Source organism: Acanthopagrus latus, chromosome 24, assembly GCF_904848185.1.
Source record: "Acanthopagrus latus isolate v.2019 chromosome 24, fAcaLat1.1, whole genome shotgun sequence".
Lineage (NCBI taxonomy): Eukaryota > Metazoa > Chordata > Actinopteri > Spariformes > Sparidae > Acanthopagrus > Acanthopagrus latus.
The window spans coordinates 10,635,350-10,661,515 of record NC_051062.1 but is presented as its reverse complement, the minus strand read 5'-3'; the positions used below and the strand labels follow the sequence as shown (position 1 = coordinate 10,661,515).

General features: G+C 40.8%; 3 protein-coding genes and 1 non-coding gene across 9 annotated transcripts in view; 1 reads left to right on the top strand and 3 right to left on the bottom strand.

Annotated features, from left to right (window-relative positions):
* Positions 1-104: 104 nt before the first annotated feature.
* Positions 105-178, bottom strand: trnai-aau. The gene has a single exon. It is a non-coding gene; the product is annotated as a tRNA-Ile (tRNA).
* Positions 179-2,477: 2,299 nt separating this feature from the next.
* On the bottom strand, positions 2,478-7,568 carry LOC119015340 (leucine-rich repeat-containing protein 3-like). 2 transcript variants are annotated; one of them, XM_037091164.1, is made up of 3 exons: positions 6,469-7,568; positions 6,009-6,318; positions 2,478-5,822 (listed from the first exon to the last, which is right to left on the bottom strand). In XM_037091164.1, exons 2-3 carry the CDS (start codon positions 6,018-6,020, stop codon positions 5,148-5,150), a joined length of 687 nt encoding a protein of 228 aa, XP_036947059.1. In that variant the 5' UTR covers positions 6,021-6,318; positions 6,469-7,568; the 3' UTR covers positions 2,478-5,147. The 2 variants fall into 2 exon arrangements, with proteins under 2 accessions (XP_036947059.1, XP_036947060.1); XM_037091165.1 differs by having other exon boundaries at positions 6,009-6,159.
* Positions 7,569-17,440: 9,872 nt separating this feature from the next.
* Positions 17,441-25,690, bottom strand: LOC119015338 (poly(rC)-binding protein 3-like). 5 transcript variants are annotated; one of them, XM_037091156.1, is made up of 12 exons: positions 25,616-25,690; positions 25,463-25,486; positions 25,338-25,370; positions 25,123-25,239; positions 24,483-24,614; positions 24,153-24,281; positions 22,935-23,078; positions 20,862-20,903; positions 19,021-19,099; positions 18,476-18,534; positions 17,673-17,842; positions 17,441-17,556 (listed from the first exon to the last, which is right to left on the bottom strand). In XM_037091156.1, the coding sequence occupies exons 1-12, from the start codon at positions 25,688-25,690 to the stop codon at positions 17,502-17,504; spliced, it is 1,059 nt and encodes a 352-aa protein (XP_036947051.1). In that variant the 3' UTR covers positions 17,441-17,501. The 5 variants fall into 5 exon arrangements, with proteins under 5 accessions (XP_036947051.1, XP_036947052.1, XP_036947053.1 ...); XM_037091157.1 differs by having other exon boundaries at positions 18,476-18,528; XM_037091158.1 differs by having other exon boundaries at positions 18,476-18,528; positions 19,021-19,096.
* LOC119015339 (fibronectin type III domain-containing protein 4-like) overlaps positions 24,164-26,166 on the top strand; it is a 52,172-nt gene continuing 50,169 nt past the window's right edge. Inside the window, exon 1 of the mRNA XM_037091163.1 lies at positions 24,164-24,287. The gene's annotated coding sequence lies outside the window, so the exon portion shown is untranslated. The remainder of the gene's footprint in view (positions 24,288-26,166) is intronic.

Genomic DNA, 26,166 nt, shown 5'->3' with positions numbered 1-26,166 from the left:
AAGCCAAGTCAACGACGATGTGACGTCATTGTTGATCACCTCCGAGCTCACTCACCCACCAGCAGAGGTGTGTCCACAGTGTGGATCTGCTAAATTTAAAATACTGGCCAGTATGGGGGTCGAACCCATGACCTTGGCGTTATTAGCACCACGCTCTAACCAACTGAGCTGACCGGCCACGTGTTGGACTGTTTCTGTTAACATTTTCCGAAAATTACGTCCGCAACAGTGGAACTCATTTTCAAGGTCTCCATAGCTCCTTACTGTGCAGAACAAAAGGTTCTCGACTGGGACTCTCTAAGGTGATACTCTAGCAAGTCACCTTGGTTGAGATGGGCATCACCTTGTGTCACCTTACCAACTAAACCTACTGTTATAGGAAAGCAACCAAAACTAATAATCATACGCATTTGCTTCTTGACGTTTTCTATTTTCCTGAAGGTCGCTGTTTATGGGTGATGACAGTGGATGGCCTTCAGGCAATCTGCAAACATTGCAGTAAATCTCCATAAAGGAATGCTGTTCTCCCCTTTGCTTGAAGCTGACAAATAAATATCATAAATCAACAACACTGCAATGGATTTCAAGTGAATAAGAGTACAACATCAATAAAATATAATATTTGCCAACAAGATGATTTAATAGATTAGAATTGGATCAGAAATTATTTTCATAGCAAATCTGACAATCATGAGTGTACATTTATAATTTCTTTCTCAAAAATTGAGGCCAATGCTGGATTGCCTTAGATCTGCATTCTCACTCACTTCCAGTAGGGTTACTGGTTGTGACCACTCCACTGGTTGCAAAAAAAAAGTCAGTTTGCACAGAAGTCTATGAGAAAATGATATTCAGTAAACAGTTTACTAATGAGTTGATGGTCTCAGTCATTAAGTTTCTCGCTTTTACAACACAGCATTCAGCTCAGTTTGTAATTCACGATCCGATTTAGAGTGACATACAAGAAATGCCAAACTTGAGGCTTCAAAACGGTAGTCCTTAACCCAGTGGGTGACATTACAGTGGCAACGTACACTTATACAGTTTATAGCCTGGCCTCATTACTATACATTTGTCCTTAATCTTTGATATACATTAAGAGTCTTGCTTGATCAGCAATATGGGCACCCAATTATTCAACAGCCTGGTGGAATCTAATTTGTGGAGAAGACATTTACAATATGAGAATATTCCCTCCATGACTTCCACACCACATTACTAGAGCTATGATTTTGAAGTATTAGTCCAAGACTAACATCAGGGGCAGTGATGAATAAAAAGCTGGGAACTTGAAGCAATGGCACTTCACAAGGAGGTGGGGGAGTTTAGGTTTGAGGTAGGATAAGTCTAAATAGTGTATAAATGGATAAGTGACAATGCCGTACCCTCAGTGAAGCCCACTGACTGAACCTGCCTACATGTTTACCTTTTTCTAACTGTTAGAAATCAAGGACTCACTGTGTCAGAAATTTAAAAAAAAATTGAGTGGTTTGTCGAACGGCCCAAGTGTAGAAGAAAGCACTTCTCTTGGTGCTTATGTAATGCTAATGAAGTACCACTCATTTCTCTGACCCTAAACTTGGAGAGACACACTGACCTCAACTCTATGCAGCTAATTAATAATATTGAATTCATTAGGATGCACGGCGCAGCCCTTGGGACTTGTAAGACAAAGTAATGTGGACTGTAATTAATGTTTTGACCGTTTGACTGGAGAGATGGGTCAGATTACAAGGTCAGCATTAGACACCAAAATATGTCAAGTGCTAAATTCAGCCAGAAGGAAAGAAGCTTGAAGACAGGCCATAATGTCGTGTCCTCATAGCAATTTTGTGAACCTTTTGAGGAATTGCAAAGAAATTGCTGAGCTTGTTCAGCCCCACATATTTGTGCAAGTAGACATTTTCTGTTTTTGACTTCAGCAAGAACTGATGCAGGTTCAGGCTAACCGACCTCCACCTACGTGCAATGTTTCTGTTCCAACCTGCCAGTAAGACTCAACAAAAATTAAATTGCTTTCTCCAGAATTGCTTACTCTCATCTTTAATGTAATTCAAATTGGACCCAGAGGGATATTATGACCTGAGGGATTTCAGTATGTCAGACATCAACAGATCAGAATCAGAATCAGATTCAGAATTACTTTATTGTTCCACAAAAGGGGAAATTTCTTTGCTAGATCAGGAAAATAGAAACACTGCCAATGTGACATTTTAATAACATTTCACTTTCAAAGTCATGGTTAAGATGAACTGGCTGCACTGCCACTTGAACAATAATTATTTCACTGATATAAATGTTAATGTAACAGATACAAATGTGACTTAGTGTGTACAGTCCCCCTCTGAAATGTTTTTGGACATCCCTGATATAGATGGATACTGTAGTGAGAACCGAATAGATCTGGCACTGAAACGCCTCCACAAAGGCTCATTAGATTTATAGATTTGAACTGTCAGTGGCATGAAACTATTTCTGGGTTGCAAGACACGTATTAATACTCTGCCTTGCCCAGATCTATGCAGCAGAAGATATATGGACTCCATATTTGGAGCTGTGGGTATTTGTCAGTATAATCTGGAGAGGTAAATAGCAGGATTTCATTGCTAGGGGTGGCTTGATAAAGGATGGTGTGAGAGGTTGAAACGTTGCGTAAGCTTGTGGCATATTATGACAGTGTCCTTACAACACACAGAATTTGATGCAGGATTCAAACTCTTTATCAATCACACATACACAGATTCGTTATTTCCTGAAAGGGAAGAAGTAGCAGGGTGCAGATAAATGTTAAGTTTTATTAGATAGTTCAAACAAGAGAGAGAGACGTAAATAAAGCACTGTCTTGGGATAAGAAGTAGCGAGACAGACCAAGAGAACAGGAGCGAGACAACTGGAAAATTGATTTGAACAAACATAAAGGTGCAGCAGTCAAGATTTTAATTAAAACTCAACAAGTTTATTAAAATGAAATCAAAAACAGGGGCCGTCACTGATGAAACCACTTACTGAGGAGACTGCCCAAACAAAACAAAAAAGCTTCTGCCATTTTAGCAAACTGCCACAATCTGCTCGTTTACATTCAAGTGTTTGTACAAGTTATGACTTCTGTCAGTCTGGTGCAAACAAGGAAATACTGCGACATTGTTATAGATCCACAAAGTCCAAAAACGTAAAGGGTGGATGCAAGGCTCATGGAGTTATTGTGACACAAACTGCAGTCTTTTCCGCAATGAAACCAATATATTTCCCTAACAGCCTTGCATCACTCATGTCACACAGCATTTTGTGTGTTATCACAATGCATTTTTTGCTTTTGCCCTTCATGTAACACCGTGACATGGTGCCATGTGCGACTGACAGAATATAAAGAGCAGGGAAGTCCATGTTGGCAGGAGGTCAGGGTCAGTTAAACACTGCATTTAAACCGAAACCATGATCTTTTCACAAACCTAAGCAAGTAGTCTTGTTGCTTAATCCTCACTGAGTAGCAGTTTTGGCATAACAACAAAGGTCACTGGACTAGTAATGTTAGTCGTGATGCTTGTTGTAATGGACACTGGATTGCTGCACCATCAGGCGCATTAGGGTATTCCAGATGTCCTTCTACAGCGACCTTATTCCAGCTCCTCCAGGGGGGTCCCAAGGTGTTCCCAGTCCAGATGAGCTATATAATCCCTCCAGCGGATTCTGGATCTGTGTTGAAGACACTGTAACCTTCCTCAAATGAATACAATGAAACTATCAGGTTTTCTACAACTTTCTTCATACCATTTGACCCAAACTTTTTCATATGCATTATCTCATCTCACCTCCTTTCTCTGCCACAGTTCTGTGGCAGCAGACTGGAAAATTAGCGCCACCTCCTGTTTTGAGATTTGGTAGAAATGTGCCCTTTATTTGGATGAAATTCATGTGAAATGGCTCCATTTGCCCAAATTCTTTTCAAGTGTTTGGCACAAGAGGAAGGGAGAGGTTTTTGCTAGTTAACTAAAATGCTGCAGTCTGTTTTCACATGAACCGACCAAGTATAAGCAGAAATTCAGCTCCAGCTCCACACATAATGACAATCGATTGCATAATTGCAACAATCCTTTAATTTAGTTGTCTGAATGTGTGAATGTTTGTGATCCGTTCTCCTTCACAGTGTTTATCCTAAAACTGCATGTCGGAATTTCACAAAACTACTTTGTACTATCTTGAGAAAGATTACACAAGTGCAATATATATAAACCTCTGAGCTGAGACAGGGTCATCTAATCGAAGCGTTCTGTGACAGGAATTGATTATTTGCACCCTCCGAAGTGACACTTATTACCTTTTGAGGGAAAACAATACGTGAGGTGACAATTGTTCAAGCGTGAAATGTTTTTCCTGGCAGCTGATACACCTTTAATACAAGGCGCCAGAGGAGTTCAATGCCAACGAGTCTGCACCACTGGGTTAGATCCTTTGTGGATTATTAAACACACAAACTCTTCACATTAAGAAGCAATACACAGAAGAATTTAACAGATGATACATCTAAATATTACTTTTACCTCTTTCTCTGCTATCCTTCACAAGTCCCCAGTGAGGCTCTACTTTTTTGAAATACATCATAAAACTTTACATTCCCACATAAACCTCCTTAAAAGTGATATTTTTCTACAGGCTATCCCTCTCTAAAGCTGCAGGGATTATTTTTCAGGTGGCTAATTTTCCCCAAACTCAGACTGACACTGAAGTGGCTCTCCAGTTTGCCTCACTAGGTGGATAAATTCACTGTGAACTCTTAAAACACATCATAAAATGCAGTAGTGTTTGGCATTTTGGTGGAGTTTCCCCTCTGAGGTTCTTTTTTGTATTAAACATACATTTTAGTGAGAAATAATGACCTGCCATCTTTTTGGTATCACTGAAAGAGGGAAATCAAGACCGCTTTAAACTTCTGGTCACACGTTCAAAGCTACTGTCTGATTTTGTAGCTTTTAAAGAGTCTGCTGCTAATCTTTGCCCCGCGCTTCATGGTGATCTTCCTTTTGTCTTCGTGCCTTCTGCAGTGTCTATCATAGAGTTTTATCACTGGCTGCAGAGCTGTCAGTGTTCTTTATATGCTGTAAACATATTGATTGGTGCACTTTAATTTAAATTCATTGGTACAGCTGCAACTAGAACACACTGCTGGCTGTGTCGTAGTCCTTGCTAATGTGTGAAGAGCTGGGCAGAGACTTCAGGTACTCCATGTGCCTCCTGGCGTCCTCCTGGTTGTGTTTGATGTAGTAAATGATGTATGCAGTTACCATGGAGAACCAGCAGAACATGGCTACAAACATGGCCACATCTGTCGTCTTGTGGTGGAAATTGCAGAAGTTGATTCCTGAGTCCAGGACCTGGATGACCGGCTGTCCAACGTACTCCTCCTGCACTGACGTGTAGCAGCTCACCTCGTTCACCGTCTCGGGGTCGAGCCTCAGCTCCCTCAGCACCTCCTGCAAAGAGCACTCGCAGTGCCAGGGGTTGTGGGAGAGGCGGACACGGGCATGGAGCTTGGCAAAGGTGTCCTTCGGGAGGCTGCTGAGGTGGTTGTTGGAAAGATCCATTGTCCGCAGGCTCTCTGAAATTCCTTGAAAGGCACCGACCTCCATGCTCTCGATGGCATTGTGAGACAAGTCCAGTTCCCTGAGGCGGTGGAGGTCCGTGAAGGCCTCCTGTGGGATGTGTCTGATCCGGTTAGATGAAAGCAGGAGAACGACGGTGTCCTTCGGCAAGTTCGGCGGGATGCTCTCCAAGTTGCGTGAGGTGCACTGCACCACCACACCGTTCCTGTCCGTGCAGTGACAGATCTTAGGGCAAGCATACGCAGTCATAATCACAGACAGAAGCCAGAATGTTCCCACAAATGAAAGAGGAAGACAGGAAGGAGGTTTTGTGGATGACCTTTGAGAGGCCCCCATTAGCGAGCGCTCAGACTGAAATCAGCCCTGCGTTTCGTTGGCGTTGTGTCGGTGGTGTTGTTTTGCTTTAGGTACCTGTAAAGACATCCAGAAGGTCCAGTTTGAGTGAGATCAGACGCTGAAACACTGCACAGTGCTTTATGATCCTCAGGGACAAGGTTTACAGCTCTGGGAAGTTATCACAGGAGTGTCCACTTGAACGCATTTGGTTTGCTGATGTAGTGCCCTGCAGGATGACGTTGTAATATGTTCCAGCAAAAGTTTATCTCGGTTCAACTTTCTTGGCAGATGACCCTCTACGTTGGCATCACCGCTTCATCGCAGAGCTGGCCTCATTCACATGAACGAAGGGGGACGCTTTCCTTCACCTAGAGCTAAAGTCTGTCTGCAACATGGATTTAGTCTCTAAGGTTTCATTCTCAGGGCATTTTTCAGCATTCACTCGGACATTATCGTTCAACATATGCCTTGACAGTTTGGGAAAACAGAGTCCGGATCCAACACAAAAGGAGCAGGTGTACAAAGGTTTGCATACTATTTAAATGAGATGTCAAAGTGCAGCTCAGTCGACGAGGAGGAAGGCAAATTTTTGTCAGGAGGATGCATAACTGTGTATCCAGGGTGGGAGGGCATGTGCTCATGGAAGAAACCTGCAATTGAGAAAAGAAACAGTGATGAGAAGATGGAGGTGAGATAAGGAAAATGTCAAGTCCTTGCAGAAAGTTCACATGTAGGAATTCCTTTGTTCTGTATTTTGCAACCTAGACAACCGAGTCTTCTGTTGGTGCTCAGATTTCCAAAAACACCATTAAAACCTCTGATGATGTGAATCGGGGAAAAACTCTTCAAACTTACATGCCATTGTTCACTTTCTGTCAACATCATCTCACAGCGCATATTCAGAGAAATTCCCACACATTTGTCTCCTTTCAGATGCCTTCCTCCTTTGAGAGGTAGCTAGTAAAGTTCAAGATTATCATAATAATAGCATGTTTCTACAATGCAGCTCCCTTCACTCAAAGTCTGTCCCTGTGAGAGAACGACAAGCCATTAAACAAGGTGTGAGCTCATCAACATGCAGCAGATGAACTTTGAAACAGTGATTTGTGATTAAATAAAACAACCTGTTCGTACCCTATAAGATTTACAGTCGTGCATGTGAGAGCAGTGAAGGTCAGAACGCAAATTAAAACGATGTTAGGACAAAATGCATCAGCTGGATGATAACGGTACAAAGAGCCGCTGATAAGCAGCAAACAGCTTTTTGATCAGATGTTGAATGTCAGTTTTTTGATGCCTCCAGGTGTCCCAGAATGAATGTTGATAAGATTAATGTCTCACTACATCAGTGTAGGAATATTACTGAAACACTAATAGAGTCGGATAGCCAATCACAACATATCAGAGAGGAGGAGATTTTATGGAAATAAATGTGTTGTTGCATTAGTAAATCTGCTTCATTTGACAATTAGGGAGATAAAAACCACCTGGAGCTGAAACAGTCGATCAATTCATCAAAGATAAAAAAGATAAGATAAGACAAGATAAAAAAAAAAAAAAGGATGTCGTTGTGTTTTGGACTGTTAGTCGAACATAAAGATTCACATTAGGCTCTTGGAAACCAACAATTTGGTCCATAACTCAGATATAATTAATTAATAGAAATTAACCAGCAGATTGATAGCCAAAAAATGCCAGAATTGAACTGTTTCCAGCCTCCGTTCTGGAATAAAATATGATAATTTCCTTCATGTCTAAGCCTTTTTAATAATATATTGAATATTCTCATGTTTAAGACTGTAGGTTGGACATAAAGATGTCACATTAGGCTCTTGGAAAACTCATTAATCTAGATAATGATCATCAGCTTGATCATAATGTACTGTTCTAAAAGAACACTTTCCATAGTTCCATTAAGGATATTACTATCAAATTAATGAATTAATTGGTTGTTGCCAAACTAATCTTGTAATAACTATAGCTAGAAACCAAGCTCCATTTGTCATTGAAGATTCTCGGCTTTCACACCTGAAGTATTGACTTGTTTCAAGATAAACTCAATCATGGCAATAAGAAGAAGTATAAAAAGTGAGTTGTTATTTGAGAGTGCACCTACCTGACAGCTTCACTCTGTCCGGCTCAGATCAGCATGCAGTCACAGCGGTGGAGATCCTTTTGTTTAAGGAGACATCCTGAAGAAATAAACAACCACAAATCATCCTTAAGAAATTAACGTCCCGCGGCAGCAGCGATATCCAGAGAATACAGCCTGCTCAAGAGTCCGGATCCAACTGTTAGATCGCAGTTTACAACCTCCTGTCAGGCAGGGTTGCAGCAGCTGTGTGTCTGTCGGGGTGTGTGTGTGTGTGTGTGTGTGTGTGTGTGTGTGTGTGTGTGTGTGTGTGTGTGTGTGTGTGTGTGTGTGTGTGTGTGGATATGCGCAGAGGCGCAGCAGTGCGAGTTGCACCGCTCTGGTCGCGTCTCTCCCTCTTCTCCCTCGATGAATTAAGATCCTTGCTAATGCTGTGAGTCACCGGGGTAACTTTATTAACAGTACACCATTTTTAGAGATAATCATTCAATCATATCAATAAAATGTATTCATCTCCTCCATTATGTCATAGCCTTATTTAACAGAGGGCTTGATTGAAAACACTGTCTCAGCAATTAACTTGGTTGTATATAAATGTCATTTAGCAGTAAAAGCTGTCATTTTGATAATCAGTACGAGTTTGAGGTGTAATTTACTTGATTATTTACATTTTCTGCCACAAATTTCAGAGTGACATCAGCTTCTTTGTCGGCTACTCTCCTACATTTATTTGCTTACCAACAAACCAATTAGTCTATTTTGCTGATTAAGATTTTTACAGGCACATTCTAAGATGCTGTGATCAGCTTATAAAATGACACGTTAAACTAACTATATCAGAATTAAAGCACTTTGACCAGCTACAACAGTGAAATACAATCATATATCATAATTTAACTGTTTGACTGCGTTGTAAATATTTAGACTTTTGATTCTTTGAGAACGATTTGCTGATAATTGACTGCTTCTTAATATTTCTAGTGCAGGACTTTTACTTGCTATTATAGTATGCTAAGCTAAGGTAAAGCTAAGGTGTTGTCACCTGCAAGTACGAAATTCAGTCACGTGATTATCAGACAGTTCCATGTGTACCTTTGAAGGAATAGTTCCACATTTTGTAAGTTCTCTTATTTGTTTTATTGCGAAAAGTTAGGCGAGTTGGTAATTATGAAGCTACCACCAGCTGTGGATTAGCGTGTCTTAGCATACAGACTGGAAACAAGGGGAAACAGCTGGTGAGGCTCTGCCTAAAGGTGAAGTTTAAATCTACCTGCCAGCACCTCTGAAGCTCATTAATGAGCATGTTACATGTATATATCTTGAACAAAAGTATTATAGGACAGTTTGCCGTTCAGTAGGAGGGTTATTTGCTATTTCTTGCCATTATACAGTTGCCACGCAACCACCGATCCACATAACCTCTTGTTGTTGTTGTTGTTTTTATACCCCAGTTTTTATGGATTCAAAAAAACAAGCTGTAAGGTGTTAATTAGTGAGGTTTAGAGGGGCTGGCAAGTGATTTTCTTACCTTTGGACTGAGCCAAGCTAGCTCTGTCTTTATTCATGCGAAGTGAGAAAACTTTGGGCCTTTATTAACTTTTGACGGACAGTTAACTTCATCGCAGGTGTTTACGAGACTAAATGATTGACTTTGAAAAAAAAAATATTAGATTGGATTGAAAATGATTTTTTTTATTTTCGTTATGGCCTCATTGTGTGTCACACTGTTATCATCTACAGCATCTGCTCATTCCACTGCACCCACCGAGGTATCACATTTAAATTTCATGCTCACTTGCACCTTTGAATGACATCTAAACGTCTTTTAGGATGTCTGCTCTGTCTCCCCTCCCACATTTACTTTAATTTATATTTTCATCTCTGTCTAAATTTGTTTGAAGTACATTACAAGAGAAGTTAACTTTAATGTGTAGTGCAAAAACGCCACACTGATGAGCCCTTAGAGGCATTTAAGGGCAAGTAAGCTGTTTGCTGGTACAAGATACTGATTATTAGAGTACAGCCTCATCACTAAAATCACTAAATGACAGAATAGAGGTAGAAAATAGGTGTTTAGAGAGTCTAAGTCCTTTCTAAGCATCCCTAAAAGTCCCTGAACCCCATTTTGGCAACCTACCACCTCTTTATTCTCCTTGTGCTCCTGCCTGTGACTGATTGCTTGCCCTGCATGCCTCTTTCTGTCATTCTTCATAAACATTGATTACAATTGTCCTGCCATGATGGAGGACTTCAATATGAAGTCCTTCACGCCCCCACACTGACAAAAGATCTTTGAAGGTACTCCCAGCTGTACTGTCGTGACCTAAAGACCACCTGAATGCAGCCAGGGCTTTTTCAAAGCATCTGCATGATTAAATGTGCAGAGTTCAGCCCTGTCAATTTTGCTGAAAGGCAGAACCATTGATTGTATGGACTACTGAAGCATTTCAGCGGGCACGAGTTTGCTTTATGGCGAGCGTACTCAAAATCAGAGCGGAGCCATAAATGACAAAACAACCTCACGCTACTGTTTCTCTTGCTCCTGGATAATCAGGCCGATAGATTTACTTCACATTCTTTGGTGTTTAAACTACGTGAAACTTGCCAAGGCATTTGTTTAACACCCTCACTCATCTTGTCAGACTCTTGGCAAAGTTCCTGCCTGGTAAGCCATCTTAAATAAATTCATGCTCCTCACAATGATATGGAGCTGAGCCAAGTCAGGGAACCTTAGTCGGGTAAGCATCACACACTGAGTGATTCTGCCACAACATAATTCATATTCAGTCGTCATGCAATCAATAAATTGCACCACAGTAGTATTTCTTTTTAACAAAGCTTTAGTTTTGGCATCATCCTGTCCCGTCTGGATGTCATGTCAGGTTTATTATAAATGACATTGTGAAGTCACGCACTGAAAGCAGCATTATGCTGCCCTACAGTATACGCTGACCTCTCCAGAGCCACGCTCGCTACATGTGATCCGCCTCCCCGCTGCAGAGACTGTCTGACTTTGGATTTTCCTCACGAGGTAGGACACAGCATGTTGTACCACTGTGACCCGCGTGTCCAAACGGCTTCCTGTGACTCCTCACTACCTCAGGACGTGTGCAGCAACTTTTACATTTGCACCTCGTCTCCCTCATTGCTTTGGCATCCCTCGTTTGCATTATAGAGAAGGTTGTCTATAAGCAGCTTACAGCAATGCTGAGTGATGGCGTGGACCCACGCCAACTTTAATGCCAAGCCAAACACAGGGGCAGTGAATGGCTTTACATTTTGTCCAGCCCCAGTCGGACAAACCCTTATTGAGCCTCATTGGAGGTAAATTGACTTGAGGAGAGCTCAGTCTGATGCACAGTGTTAAGCTCATTTGATTTACTGTTGTCCTCTTTTCTTATTCTGGGTTCCATCCCAAGATTTTGTCCGCCCTTGCCCCAGCGTATGGTTGGATACACTGGTGGACTCAAGGGCCGATCGGCCGGCCATGTTACCTAAAAAAACACAGCAAAAGATGCCTTTCCAGTGGGAAAAAAAGCAATAAAGTGCCCTCTAGCAACACAAATGGCATTTAGCTACTGCCCCTCGTTTTTGTTATCGACCCTGCCCGTTTAAACACCCTGAGCTCACCACTGTCTAGAGATACCACAGCAAAGGATCAATGAAATAACAAATTAATACTTGCATCTTTTTTCCAGTACGGCAGATTATCTGATCATCGGCTAATGTTGAACGTCGGGTCAGATGTGTCAGATTTTACTGTAAGCCTCTGAGGTGATTAAGGAGCCAGTTGTCACATCATTTTATCATACTGGTATTAATAACTGGCTCCGGAGGGAGTTATTTTGGGCAGTCCAGTTCATTTTCTGCACAGAGAACATTAGATGGCTGGCAGCTGGAGCACTTCCAGGGCTTGAATGGAAATTAAACTCTCCTGGTTGAATCATTAGTACAAAGACGAGCAGAGTCAGAGGTCTAAAGACTGTACATAAAAAAAACACAGGCCCAGTATCTCCAGGAAATACAACCATATTGGACACCCACAACTTGGAGACCAGAATTAATGTCCAGTAATTAATGTTGGCTTTTTTTTTACGAACCATAACCTCAGTCTTTCCCTTAACGTAACCACAGCCATCCACAGACGCTGTATTACCACAGTCTCTTAATGTAGTCTGAGGGTTTCTGCAGCATCTTCCAGCGTCGATGTCTGCTGATAAGGTTGCCCAAGACGCATTTAACCGAGACACATTTAATCAATAAGCTCACAGTTCTGTAGCCTGCGCCACTAATAACAAGTTAAAGCTGATGATTAGCCTTTTGAAGAGACATGATGAACCACTCAGCAGTTTAAAGAAGTTCGCTTTCAGATCGTGGTTGAGTGGTAAATGTCTTGAACTGTCCTCCACGGTGCTCAACCCAACCGTCTAGTTTGAGTTTGTCACCAGCCGAGGCTTATGGGGGATGCACCTTCCTTTGCGAGGCACCCTTTGACATTCTGGTATTTAATAGTATAATGAGAATAAATTTGTTATGACTGTTGCGTGGCAGGACTTGAAATTGTCAGCCAGGCTCGCAGCTGCAGGTGCAGCTCGTTAAACTGTGATACACGCTGCAAAGCTCTCCGCTGGGTCTCTGCCAACGATTCCCACCTATCAACTTCTCAGGCAGCGTCTTGGCTCTCAGCAGAAAAATTCTTAATCTACCCTTGAATCCAGCCCTGAACCCGGGGAAGCATTATCTGTTTCCCTAAAACTTCTGGCGTCCATAAAACGTACATTTCCTGGCATTGTGTTGTGCTCTGTTTTAAGCCGCCCGTGTTCTCCGAAGATAAACTCAGTGGTGTTCTGGCAATTACACGTTTTCACAGCTCTGCCACACACCACATAATAAGACCGGCTCTCTGTCCTTGAGGATCTTCTCAGCTTTCGAACAAATCCAGACACGGAACATTTTATCCCCCAAAAGATCTCCTGAGATTGAGATGAAAAAAATCCTCCGAAAGTTGTACTTTTCACCTGTTTAATGCTCCTTTAACGCTCGGTTAAAGTCGTATTAAAGGAAGAGAAAGTGCCTCTTTTGATTTATCTGCTGTTTGTCTGTCTTTCATAAGCAATGTTCTTGTAGGTACAAAGTCTAAGAGCACATAAGACGGTGTATCACATGCTTTGGAGGGGAAAATTGGGCTCAATATCCACTCTAGCAAAGCAATTTGCAGGTTCAAAGATGGGCCAGCTCATATGAAGAGGCAGAAATGTCGAAATGAGTCTTTCACTGAAGAGGGAGGAGAGGGGCGAAGTGAAATGATTTGATAATGCCACAGACAAATGATAGAAATGATAGTATTTGAGGAATGTCTGGACCAGGTGGCTGTCCTGGCTGACCTTCAACTGCAGCTTTGCTCAGAAAATGCGTTTACAAGATTTGGGAAATGGGCTCAGGTCGTCTGAGTTAAAGGTTATTAGGGTTTTTTTTTTTGGGTCCATCCTGAGTCTCTGCTCACATCTTGTATCATGTATCATATATTCAAACATAGTTTTTCATCTATAGGTTTTGGAGAACGCTACTGCTTATGTGAAAAGTTGCAATAAGTCTTTTGTGGCTCCAGAGGAAGTTGAAATACAGTCAGAATGTCGTGTACAGCAGTGTCAGACAGCCACGACTGCTTAAAGTTGCATTTTTTGATATAGATTTTATAAATTGATTTAATTCAAACTGACTGTACTGCAGCTGTGAAATACAAGTGTTGATAGAGCAACTTATGACAAGAATAGTCATCCTTAGTCATTCTCTAATTAGGACAAATTCAAATTAAATTAGCATTAATGGTCATGATTATAAGAAATTATAGTTATTCCTAATTTTACTGTGGAAAAAGAGGTCCCCGGGCTCTTCATTAACCACCAGGGCTCTAAACAATATGCATGTTCCAGTGCTTAATGCATCACTGGTAATATTTAATTGCCCTTTTTCTAAAATCTGATTTTAATGTTTGTTCCACAGCAACTTTTACACAGCTTTCATTTTAAAAGAAGAATAGATGAGATTCCCATTTGAACCTCATCACCTAATTACCATAATCACTTTGCCATACAATAATTAGCTGTATTCAATAACTATCTGAATGTCCCCGGGGGGATTTTCTTGCTCGACATAGACTCTTGTCAGCTCACGGTTCATCAGGCTTTAATGTGTGTATAGGGGATATTATAGAGATGATGACTGATCCGAAGATGTTCATTTTCAGAAAAGAGAGACCAGAAAGAGAGAAAACAAGTCACAGAAAGAAAAAATGAAACTTTATTTTGTTTTTTATACTTACCAACACTTTGAAATTAAAACCTATGTAATTACTCACAACTAATATAGATCTGCACATAGCAAATAAATCAATCAAAAATAGTTACGAAGTTCTATCACTTTTTTCCCCCAAACTGCAATTACACACAAACAAAAGCTGAAAAACAAAAGAAAATAAAAAATAAATCATGTCTAGTCATTCTGTTTTCCTGCCTTTGCTGCCACATGGAAAGTGGATCAAATTCAAAAAAAGCATTTTTCAACAAGCGCTACACAGCTCTCCTGTATCCATGCTAATAAGGAAATAACTGAATAAATAATTGCACATTGCACCCCTATTATTGCATTAGTTGCAGTTTGTTTCAAAGTATACTCAGCCATATACACAAAATGTAAATACAGTTTTCAAACACTGAGTAACACATGAATATTGATGTTATTAAAATCACACTGCCATCACTTACAGCTCAATATTCCTGCTGCAAATCCATATTAAACAACTATATCTTTGTCAAAAATGCTAACTGTGCTAACAAGCATTAGCAATCCGTGTTTTGTTTTTAATTCTTACATATGTGTACTATTTTTTTTTTATTTTTTTTTTTAAGCATCTCAATGGTACACATGCAATGACAACAGTTAAAATACCCTTGAGGATGTTCTTTAATGTTCTTTAATGCCCTCTTAGGTATCAGCTAACTGTTCTAAAAAAAAAAAAAAAAAAAAAGCAAGTTTGCCAAAAAAACGCAATTTCAGTTCATTTGACAAACATTCCCATTGAAGTACAAGCTATGACAACTCAAAAAAATAAAAAGAAACACAAATTCATAATTTCAATGCTAGCACTACGACTCGAGTTCACATCAAAATGTAAGAATTATTGCAGAATAATCATTGACTATGCATGGTTCAGTATAGTGATACAGCATTTGGTCCATTTACATAATCACATTTATGTCATCAAAGCGCTTGAAGTTAAAGGAAGAGTCTGATGTTTTGGGAAGTGTCAGGCTTATGTGTTTTCTTGCCAAGAGTTATGGTGCAGAGTCGGAGCTGGTAATCATGTAGTCGCCAGGTTGAACCCCGGTACAAAAGTTGGAAAACTAGTTCTGTCCAGGTAAGCCATTATTAGCAGTCGCTAGTGGTACTTTGACCAAAAGCGTACCCTGTTGAAATTGTCGACTGGGAACTCATAAGATGTCTAACTCTTGACAAGTTAATACTTCCTAACTGAATATCCCAAGATGTCAAACTTTCCCTCTAAGCTCAGCAGAGGCTAACAAAAGTCATGGTATGTATGAAAAAGCAGAATGTTGCTGTGGTGGACAGTAGATAACGTGATTTGACAATAACATTCAACAGCTGTTTGTATGTGTCAGAACTTTTATGAGCTCAGCTGAAGCTCGGAAAATGAGATGACTCAAGCTGTCCAATAGTATTTAGAGCATCTTTATGAGCAGAATATGTGAGGGATGGTTAAAATACTGAATCATACCAAATATCATCCACACCTCCCTCTCAAATTAAATACAATACAACAAAACTAACTTAGCTTAAGTGTCATGATCAACAAAGAAAAAGTCATATGTGCATCAATACACCATAAATAATTACATGCTGGTTTCACTTAAAACCAGTGAAGCAGGAATTGTCATCCAACCTGTCCTTTTTTTTTTTTTTTTAAATAAAAACAATTAAGTTGCTGACAGAGTCGTGACAATAAAAAGACATTCAAACCTAATGCGTCAAATCAACCGTATGACAACAAAAAGAACATGACAAGATGAACAATCTTGAAAAAGAGACTGAGTGGTCACGTCCGCCCAGGCCCCGTGGGTTCCCCCCAATGAACCCCTGAACATTCCTTGGCCCAAAAAGTACCATTTGGCTTCGTCCAAACGTTTAGGCCTCTTTGCCGTGAAGAGTCGGCTTCCTTCCCTTGTTTTCACTCCCTCAAAAGTTCCACTAAAAAAACCCCCAAATTTATTTTCTAGCAGCCTAGCATCAAATTCCCGAGACAAGGGAAAGAAGCCGAGAGGTTTGGACGCAACACTTGGCTTTTAAGTCCAACTAATTCCTCCCACATCAGAGGCAGTCCAGAGTAAAGTGTTGAATAGTCTATTGCATGAGCGCCGCGTAGTCGACTGATGTGCTAAGTCACAAAAGTCTTTGTACAAAACAAATACAGTAGAATAATAAGTTAGTAAACAATCATTTAAAATTTTCAGTTAGTGTTTTAGCCACTGATTTTTCACTAATTTCCCATTCATGCATCTATATACTAATAATCGGTGTTGATAGAAGGAGGCTATGTCGGAAAGTTTCTCATTTGGGCAAGGAGTAGGACTAGACGTGAATGGCCAAAAATGCTGAAAAAGTTTGCGGAAAAAGAACAGGAGCGCAAAGATATAATAATAACGTTTGAAGGAACACGTACACTGAACAGGTATACTCAAATACACAACAATACAACACTGAACACATGCAATATAAGCAATAATGTAAGTATAGGAAATTAACATGAGAAGGGAGGCTCTAGGAGTGATACCATTGGCTTAAAAGGGTCATGTGATGCAGCAAAGAGTCATGGGTAGAGATTGGATTTGTAAGTAGACAAAGATGCAAATTAGGACAAAAGCAGAACAGTCCAATTTTTTTTACTTTTCAAAATATATTATCAAAATTTGATAATTTGGCTACATCCCACCACACACTCTGCCGATAGCATCACTGAGCAGCTGTTATATGCAAATATCTACGTTCTACAAAAATGTTCAATCTTTTACTAGTACGTTATTTTATTCTTTAAATGATGTTCTATGACGCAGCACTGACAGAGAGAGAGTGAAAGCAAGATAGAGAGAAAAAGAAGAAAGAAAGATTAACACAAGTTGTTCCTAATAAACATTCAACATGCTTCAACAGTTCTCTAAAAAACCTAATCAACAGAGAATTTCTTTTTTGACTTTTTTTAAATATTTAATCTGGCTCTCTGAAATAAAAATGAGCTCCCAACCCTCCCTGATGTATAAACAACTTTTTGAACCAGGGCGGGAAGGTGGTCAGGGTTTGTTTTTTTTTCGGAGAGCCAGAGCCAGAGTCCGAAGGGCTTCATCAGGGTTGTCTGCGGTAGTCAGTCATTGGAAAGGGCCAAACGGAGGAGCCAGTCAGGGATCTCAGGATGTGGTCATGGAAGATGGGTCGTTCCACATGGCCGCCACGTCTCTGAACCTGAAGGAAGTTCATAGGAAGCTAAGCTGCAATATCAGCTTTGCTCTTTCAAGACAGAAACATCAATGCCAGATTTCTCTGTAAAATTAAGACATTAACAGCCGTTGAGTTCTGACCTTGCATTGATGAGGTACTGGGCCAGGCTGATGTTGGCGGGGGTCCCTGTGATGGTGATCTGGCGCTCCGATGACCCTTCCATGGCGTTAGCAATTTTGATCTGCGCCCCAGACATCTGACGGATCTCGTTGATTTTGGTTCCCTGGCGTCCGATTATGCAGCCTATTAGCTGGGAAGAAAATGGGGGCGGGACTTAGGATGGCCAGAACACATTTGTACCTGAGGCTGCACTAGACCTAGATCAAGCTATGATGATGCATGTGAGTACAGGCCAGTCATAACTTCAGCTATAACGTTAACACTTCTTGCTTTGATCCAACGAATCTCATAGCAGCAGCCAAACAGTTGTCAGATTGTATCGTCAGTCACTTTAACAAGAAGTCAAGTTAAAAGACAACAAAGCAGAGATTTTGACATTGTGGTACATCCACAGTCGCTCTTGACCAGTGTCAAGCTTTGTTTTCTGTTTCATGCAGCTGTTTTGGAAACTTTAATCAATTAAAGATTGATGACTCTAATAGGATGACAATGTCACATTCACCTTTATGGATTTTCTTAAAAGTGTAGTGTTTCTCTTCTAAGATACAGAATATTGGCAGTGGCGGTGAGAAATTAGGAGAAAGTGGCCACGAATGAGGAAATCTGCTGAATAACTGTGGGAGTATCTTTGCAAAGCCTCCACAATGTTATCTTTGAATAAAAATAATGGACGCCCCATCAGTTTTTGAATGGCAAATCTTCCATTCTGAATAAGAATGAATCTCTGCCAAGACATCTTGCGCATGGTGACAGATGTACTCACATCATTGGGAATGGTGAGTTCATGAGTACTGGCCTGGTTACTGGCATCCAGACCTGCTGCTGAACACAGGAAGCAGACAGAGAGAGAGAGAGAGAGAGGAGGGAAGGAAGGAAGAGGACATAAAATAGAGTTTGGCACATTGAGGGAGCAGAATTGATGAACTGTAGTCGTGGAGTTTTTTTCATTCTGTGTCAATGGAAAGTCTGGCTCAGCGCTTAACAGAGCCTACAGACACTCTATAACTGTAATACGCTGACCAAAAAACAATCTGAGGTATCATTTTGAAACAGGAAACTAAGGGAAAACCAAAGAACAAAAGAAACCTCAACATCAACAAGAGCAGACCACCAGCAGGCCATGTCAATGGCAGTGCACCACAGAGACCATTAGGAGGAGAACGACGAGAAGAAGAAAAAGAGAAAGGACAGAGACAGGAAAAAGAAGAGAAAGAGAAAAAAAGGAGGAAGAGAATGTGTTTGTCTCTACAGGTAAAAACGAGAGAAGGAGCTTTGGTCAAGAGGGTCATCGTGTAGGTGGGTACGTACCGGGGAAGGCAGGGGTGGTCTGTCCGAGGGGGGTAAAGGGGGTTTGCTGCATAGCCAACTGGTGGAGCTTGCTCAACTGCTGAGGGGGGGAGGAGGAGGACAGCAGAGCTATGAGGTCATCGTTAAAAAACACACTCACACTCACTCACACACACACACACACACACAGGTCTGTCCGAAACGCTACAAGAGTAGAGAGAGGATCTGAGGACAACAACACAGACAGGTGAAGGACAAAGACCGAGAGAGAGAGAAGAAGAGAAAGCTCATAGAGGACTTGGCCTGAGATATGTGGCCTTTAACTTGCCTTGGGATTTTTATACTTTGATTTACACCTATAGGGCCAAATTAGCTTCTTTTCTCACCAACGCACATCATATTCATGGTTTAGAGTTTTTTCTTTAGCTTGGGTTCAGACCTTTGAGTTGCCAGGCGACATCTCTGAGCTTTGTAGGCAGGGCAAAGAACGGCAAAGAACTTTTTAAACTAAAAGATTATTTCTTTAATTTACATGATGATGGTTAAGTTTTCCTCAAATGAAAGTTGTGTCAAACAAAAGACAGGTCTGGCTGTAGATTTAGGGTTAATTTCCGAAATTCAACAATATAATCACAATATAATATAATATTTTCAACAATTTGTTTTTCTGGATTCATGTTATTGTCAAATTTCAGGCCAGAACTTACCAGAACTGTGGAAGTCACTGAATTTTCAACCTGAAAGATGTTAATAACAGCCTATATTCACATTTCTTGTTAGATAGAAACCTCTAGTGTCTGTAGTTATTATTACAGTAGCAAAGAAGGATGTCTGGCAAAAACATATAAAGATCGAAAGAAAGGCTGCTGTTTGTGTCTAGTGTGAATAACAAAAGTCAACTGAGAGTTATTTTAACTTTCTAACATAATTAAGTCACGTGCAAAACATAAGTAAGTTTCATAAAACAAAGCACAACATTTTCCTAAACCTAACCAAGTAGTTTTCTTGCCTAAACCCTTGGACTCTTTCTGGTACACTTCAGTGATCACACTGTTTTAGGAACATCGATATATGTTGTTTTGTGAATCACTGACAATTGACCTCTTCAGCCATTCAGGTATGAGGATATTTTGGAATAGAAAACCATTCCTCAAAAGGAACAAGGCAACATTAGCATGATGTTAAATTGAATAATGTAGTGAAAGCAAAATGTCAGCGTAGGCGATGGTTTCTTTGTTTGTTAGAATTAATGCAATATTGCAAACACAGACTTTTTTAATTCAAGAAATGTCTTGTTCATCCTCTGGCTGTTATTTTCCAACAACATTGTAAATTAAATACATTCTGGCAAATGACATTTAAGCCTCAGAACCCCTGAGAACGCGCCAATAAAGATGAGTTTTCAAGAACATTCCCAGCTCAGAACTTACTTTTTGCTGAGAAAGTAAGTGTTTCAAAGTAACACAATGTCGACTGCAATCGAGTACCTATCAAGCAAGTTCCAGGTCTCAAGTTTATTTTATTAATTTATCATATTGAAGTTAAATGAACCCCCCAGCTTCTAAGAAAAAGAAGGAAACCACCCTAAAAACTTTATATTTCCAGCCAATTTCTGGCACCATCTTCAGGCCAAGCCCCATGAGGTTGGATGCCAAACAAAGGGCAGGGAGGCAAGAGTCAGAAAAGTTAGAAGATATAGGAATTACATATCAGAAAACAAACTGTATTAATATTAGCAGTTAATATTAATATGGGTGGAAAGAGAGTGAAGAGCCTGCGACTCAGAGAGAGAAAGTTTTGGAAGCAGCGAGACAGAGCGGCAGGGAGTGCAGTGCGGACTGCCTCCAGGGGTTAGCACTCACATCTGGATGAGGGATGGCGTACTGTCCTTGAATGGTATAAGCCTGCGAACATGAGAAGAAGAGCTTATTGTTATCACGTCACTGGAACAAGCCCACAAAATCAAACATGATATAACAGTGACATTTTTGACAAAGTGAAGCTGCTCACTCGAGATTTAACTTAGAATAATGACACGTCTACCAACCTACGCACTCTATAGATTCATATGTTTTATCTTCTGAGCTATATTTGTGGCAATATTACAAGACAGTCATGCACTACAGACTCCCTGTCGTGTTCTCCAACTACTCATCAATCAGATCCAGTTGAACTAAATCAATAAGGGACAGTTCAGACAGTGGGGAGGTGAAGGAGAGGGTGTGGAGAAAAACCAGAGGAGCGGCCCTGAGAGGAGTAACGTGACTTGACCTATTGGATGTGTGCTTTAAACGGGCCACGGAGGTCAGAACTGAGCTAAATCTCATTTCATCAGCCCAGACAGCAGCCAGGGCGGCTCTGTAACCAGACAGAGTAACATGTCAAGTGTCCGCACGAGGTCAGGTCAGGAAAAAATAATAAAACAGAGATTTAGTTATTTTGTTGCTAAAAAGACTGTTTATTTTTCAACTGTCAGCTTTCTGGTTAATCGATGAAAACTTTATTCTTTATAAACTGATGAGGCAGATACATATTTAGATTACTGGTTAATTATTTAATCATTTATCAACCAAAATGCCAAAATTTTGTTGCTGTTTACTGATTTTTCAGTGTCATATGTGATTGTAAACTGAATATTTTTGCCTTTTAGACACATTTAAGGTGTATTTTTCCAATTTTAAAGCTTCTGAAATTAATATTTAAGGGCAGAACTGGACATGAAGGAGCAGAGATGTAGCATATTTACTTTTCATTTGGATACCAGATTCAATTTGTTTTATTTAACATGAAGTATGCTAATGGAGGTCAAATACAGAGATTAAGACAACAATCACTCCTCTGATTAACACACAAATTAATCTGTGGCCATTTTTATATTTGATTGATTGATTATCAAGTTATTTCTCAACCAAAATGTCAAAAATTGATCAGGATTTTCTCATTTTATTTGTTGTATGTGAAAGTAGACTGAATATTTGGGGTCTTTGAACATATTTGAGGTGATTTAAAATGCATTTTATATCAAAATCTGGTAAAATCTGGGTAATGCATGGTGGGAATCCTAAGTGAAGCTGATAAGATAAGAGATTAAGCATATTTATTAAACTCTGAAACAGGATCAACTTGTAAATCGTACTGTAAGACAATATCCAGGCAGTATTTTTTTCTTGTACATGATAGAAAACTCTTCAGTTTTGTTCCAATAAGCAGCTTGAAGATGAAAATAATAATATGTAGCCACAGTAAAGTCAAATATCAGAGTGTTGAGTATTGCAGTTTTGTGTTGTTTACCCTCAGTCATTCTCATCCAGTCCACTAGTTGCCCCTACTGAGTTTTCCTTCCCTCTCAGCTCACCTGGATCAGCTGACTGTCAACATACCTGCTTCCTATGAGCCTCCACAGTCTCTCCTGCTCTGCTCACCTGTTGCTCTCCTGACTTGCTCTGTTTTGAACAACTTGACATGATGCTTTGTCTGCTTTTACAATCTAACAGACATTTTAGCCCAGCTCTGTTCCTAAAATCCAGGTTGTTTCTCTCCAGGTAGGTCAGTTAGCAGTTTAGCCTTAAGAGGTGTGTTTCAGGTGCTTTTTCTGTAATAAGACTTAAGTGTCTTCGATAATTTTTTTTAAGCAAAGTCATGTTTTTATCACTCTGTCCCTTCAGGACTGGCAAAGAGGAGCAAACGGACGTTTCAGATGTCTCTGATCTCATCAATTAAAAGGTAAGTTGGACAATTTCCCAAAAAAAAACTTGGCACCTATGATCCAAACTCTCTGCTAACAATGAATTTATCCCAGTTCTGCTTCGGGTGGCTGCAGGTGATAGATGACAGTGAGGGCACAGTAAACAGCAGTGGTGGTTTCATGCTAGTCGGGGGTGAGGGAGTGAGTGGGGAAGGGGGGAAAAGTGAGTAAAACCTGGTGCGACACTAACAGGCAGTGGCTGGTGCTGCAGTAAGAGGCTGAGGTTGGCTGTGGACGCCCCCAGTGGGTCTGCTCTTACCTGGCCACCTGAAAAAATGACAGGGGTGGAGGCAGGCTTGGGGCGGTAGGGGATGGTGGCACCTTTCGGTGGGGACTGAGGAGAGCAAAGGAAGGGGGAGGAGGAGAGAGTGGGGGGAAAGAAGAAGAAGGGTGAGATGTGGAGAGAGTGTTAGAGCAGAGACAGAAACAGCAAGAGAGAAAAGAAAGAAAAAGAAGTTGCACAAAGTGAGACCGAGAGGGACAGTGCCTTAGGGAAGACAACCTGTGACACTCACACAAAAAAGTGCTCTTCACTGTGTGTTCATGCTGACAGGAAATGTCCAAAAATCGTGGTTCAGTGCTCAACTAAACTTAGATTTACCTGGAACATCACTTTCAACTGGATAATGATGACTCTACACACTGTGTTGTTAAATATCTGTTCAAGTCCAGATTCTAGAGACTTACAGTCATGTCACATATGTCCTAGTATCCATGGCTGGTGCCATCATGAAGGCCCAATGGAGAACTGGCTGTGCAGATAATTAATTATTAATATTAATGCAAGAAAAGAGAGAGAGACAAAGTGTGTAGCCCTTTGACCCAAAGCATTCAGATGTGTGTGTTGAGGGTTCAGCTGAGGGACCTACAAGCCAGAATCGCTAGTTTCTGCTAAATTAGTCAAGCTGACAAATGTGACAAATGTGTTTGCAGCAGTATAACGAGAGGTAGCTCTCCAGATTAGCACAACAACCCATCGAAAAGACACAAAACAAAAAGATGCATCGGTTATGAAATTAGCAATTTCATGACACAGACATTGACCATGTTAAACGACATTTTATACACCAGTTTAAACTCCTGGCTGTAGGGGTGTAACGGTACTCAAACGTCATGGTTTGGTGTGTAAGATCATATTTGTTTCAACTACACTGAACAAACTAACATTCAGCAGTGGTTCACTGTCTGTAATTCTTAATGTTAAACAATGAAAGTTGCCATAAACTCATGTTTTAAGCACATTTTATGCATTTGGTTAGTCAAATCAAGTTACGAATATAAAAAATGAAATATTAGGAATATAAATGTAAAACAAACTTCTTTAGCTTCAGTATCAATAACAACATATCTTCAGTTTAAATGCATTTCCGTCATATCTTCATGTTTCCCCTCCCTTCCCTCTTTGTACCTCAAGCATCACCACACATATCTGTTTGACACACTGGATGATGGCTTCGGGGGCCCCTGAGATCGTCACTGCTCGCTCGGTGGAGTTGGGGAGCATGTCACCTGCGACCTGGACCTGAGCTCCTGTGGACTGAAGGTAAGAAAAACACATAAAGAAACTGCTTAGACCATAATTATGGAATTTAGAAAGCAATAATGGTAATAATAATGAACTTTTGACTGTTCAAATCCTTCCAAAACTTGAGCATTTCCTCTAAAATCTGGTGCTATCTTGATTCATAAAGAGATCAGTGGTATAGAGGAAGACTTCACACAGGTCTTCGTACCCTACCTCTCTCATTTCTTTGATTTTGGAGCCTCCTTTGCCGATGAGGGAGCCACACTGGCTGGCTGGGACGACGAGCCTCAGGGTTACTGGGGGTTTACTGGTGGCTGGACTGTTGCTCATAGAGTTGATTATATCCTGAGGGGAGGAAAGAGCAGGTTTGATCAGATGAAGGCAGGTTGTCTCTGGGTTTGGGTCAACAACTCAACAAAATCATCATCAATCATCATTTTAATGCTGAAATGTTACATCTTAGATCGATTGTTATCAGTTACCCTTGCAAATGAAATATCTCCCCGAGCACAGATTTATCTGTAGTGTTGTGGAGACGCTGTGGCTTCGTGGTCTGGCACCCAAATCAAAACACAGTACTGGCCCACTTTCAAAGGGTGCTGCAAGGTTAGATCAGCACATTTCTGTCCTACATAACAGCGCCAAGCCTGCTTTGTATTCAAGTCGCAAACGAGTCAGGACAGAGACCAAAGCACATTTACTGAGGCGTTTTCTTTCATGCCTCCACATTTAAAAATGTATTGTACAAAATATGGCGCCTTTGATAATCAACGGTATCAGTATCGCCCCTGTTCTTCCTCTACTTGTGCATCACAGTAAAACCTTTGCAGCGTTTGCGTAATGGACGTTCTACCTCTTCAAACTTGTAGGCGATCATGGCAAAGGCCTTAAAAATGGCATCTGTCGGCCCGGTGATGGTGACTATCCGCTCGGGGCAGTTCCCCTCTGAGATGTTGATACGGGCGCCGCTCTGTCGGACACAAACATCGAATGATCATGAGATTAAAAACACACGAGGAGTGTTGGAGATGATATAGAATTTGCGTAGAGGTTTTTTTCTTTACTTACGTCTTCCCGCATTTTCTTCACAGTTTCTCCTTTCTGAAAGCAAAGAGAAGAAACGTTATTGAGATGCTTTGTGTTTTATTCCCCACAGCTTTTCAAGGTCTGGTTGTTGTGTTTGCGATAAATACCTTTCCTATGATGCTCCCGACCTCCTGCAGAGACACAAACAAACAGCGTTAAGTGCATTTTGTGCCACAGGGGCCCATTTTCTCCTGACAGCTAATTGGAAATAAAGGCAAGGTTTCAGAACAGGAAATTGAATTCAGTGTTGTTTTTGGTACCTTGCCGTGCATCAGCAGCCTGATGGTGAGGGTCACATTCAGTCCACCTTCTGATTGGACCTTGATGGGCTCCATGTCGGGATTGGATGTGGAGGAAGGGGCGTGGTCACGTTAGAGAGGAGTTCAAGGGCCAACGCGAGTGTGATGGTGGAGTCAGCCAACCGGTCACCTGCCACACAAAAGAGATAAAGACACACCTGATGAGATCAGGGACTGGGCTGAATGTCGGGGCTGTAGATGTGAGGTTGAGGCGCTTTGGTTCATTTTAATGCTTTATTCAGGTGGTTTAATCTTGATGCTCTGCTACCAGGAGGCAAAAAACAGGACACAACTCTTACACAGTGAAAACAACCTTTTCAAATCTCATATGTCTGGGTAAAATTGATTCTTTAAACTGTGCACAGTCAGTCTAATCCACCGGTCCACAAGATGGCGGTAAAACTTCATGAAACAAATCGGCTGAAATTAAAAACTACGACTCAAAATCATTTATTTGCTATTTGTTGGATTTAAATTGTCCTTTTCCTTATGAAAACCAGAAACCACCAAAT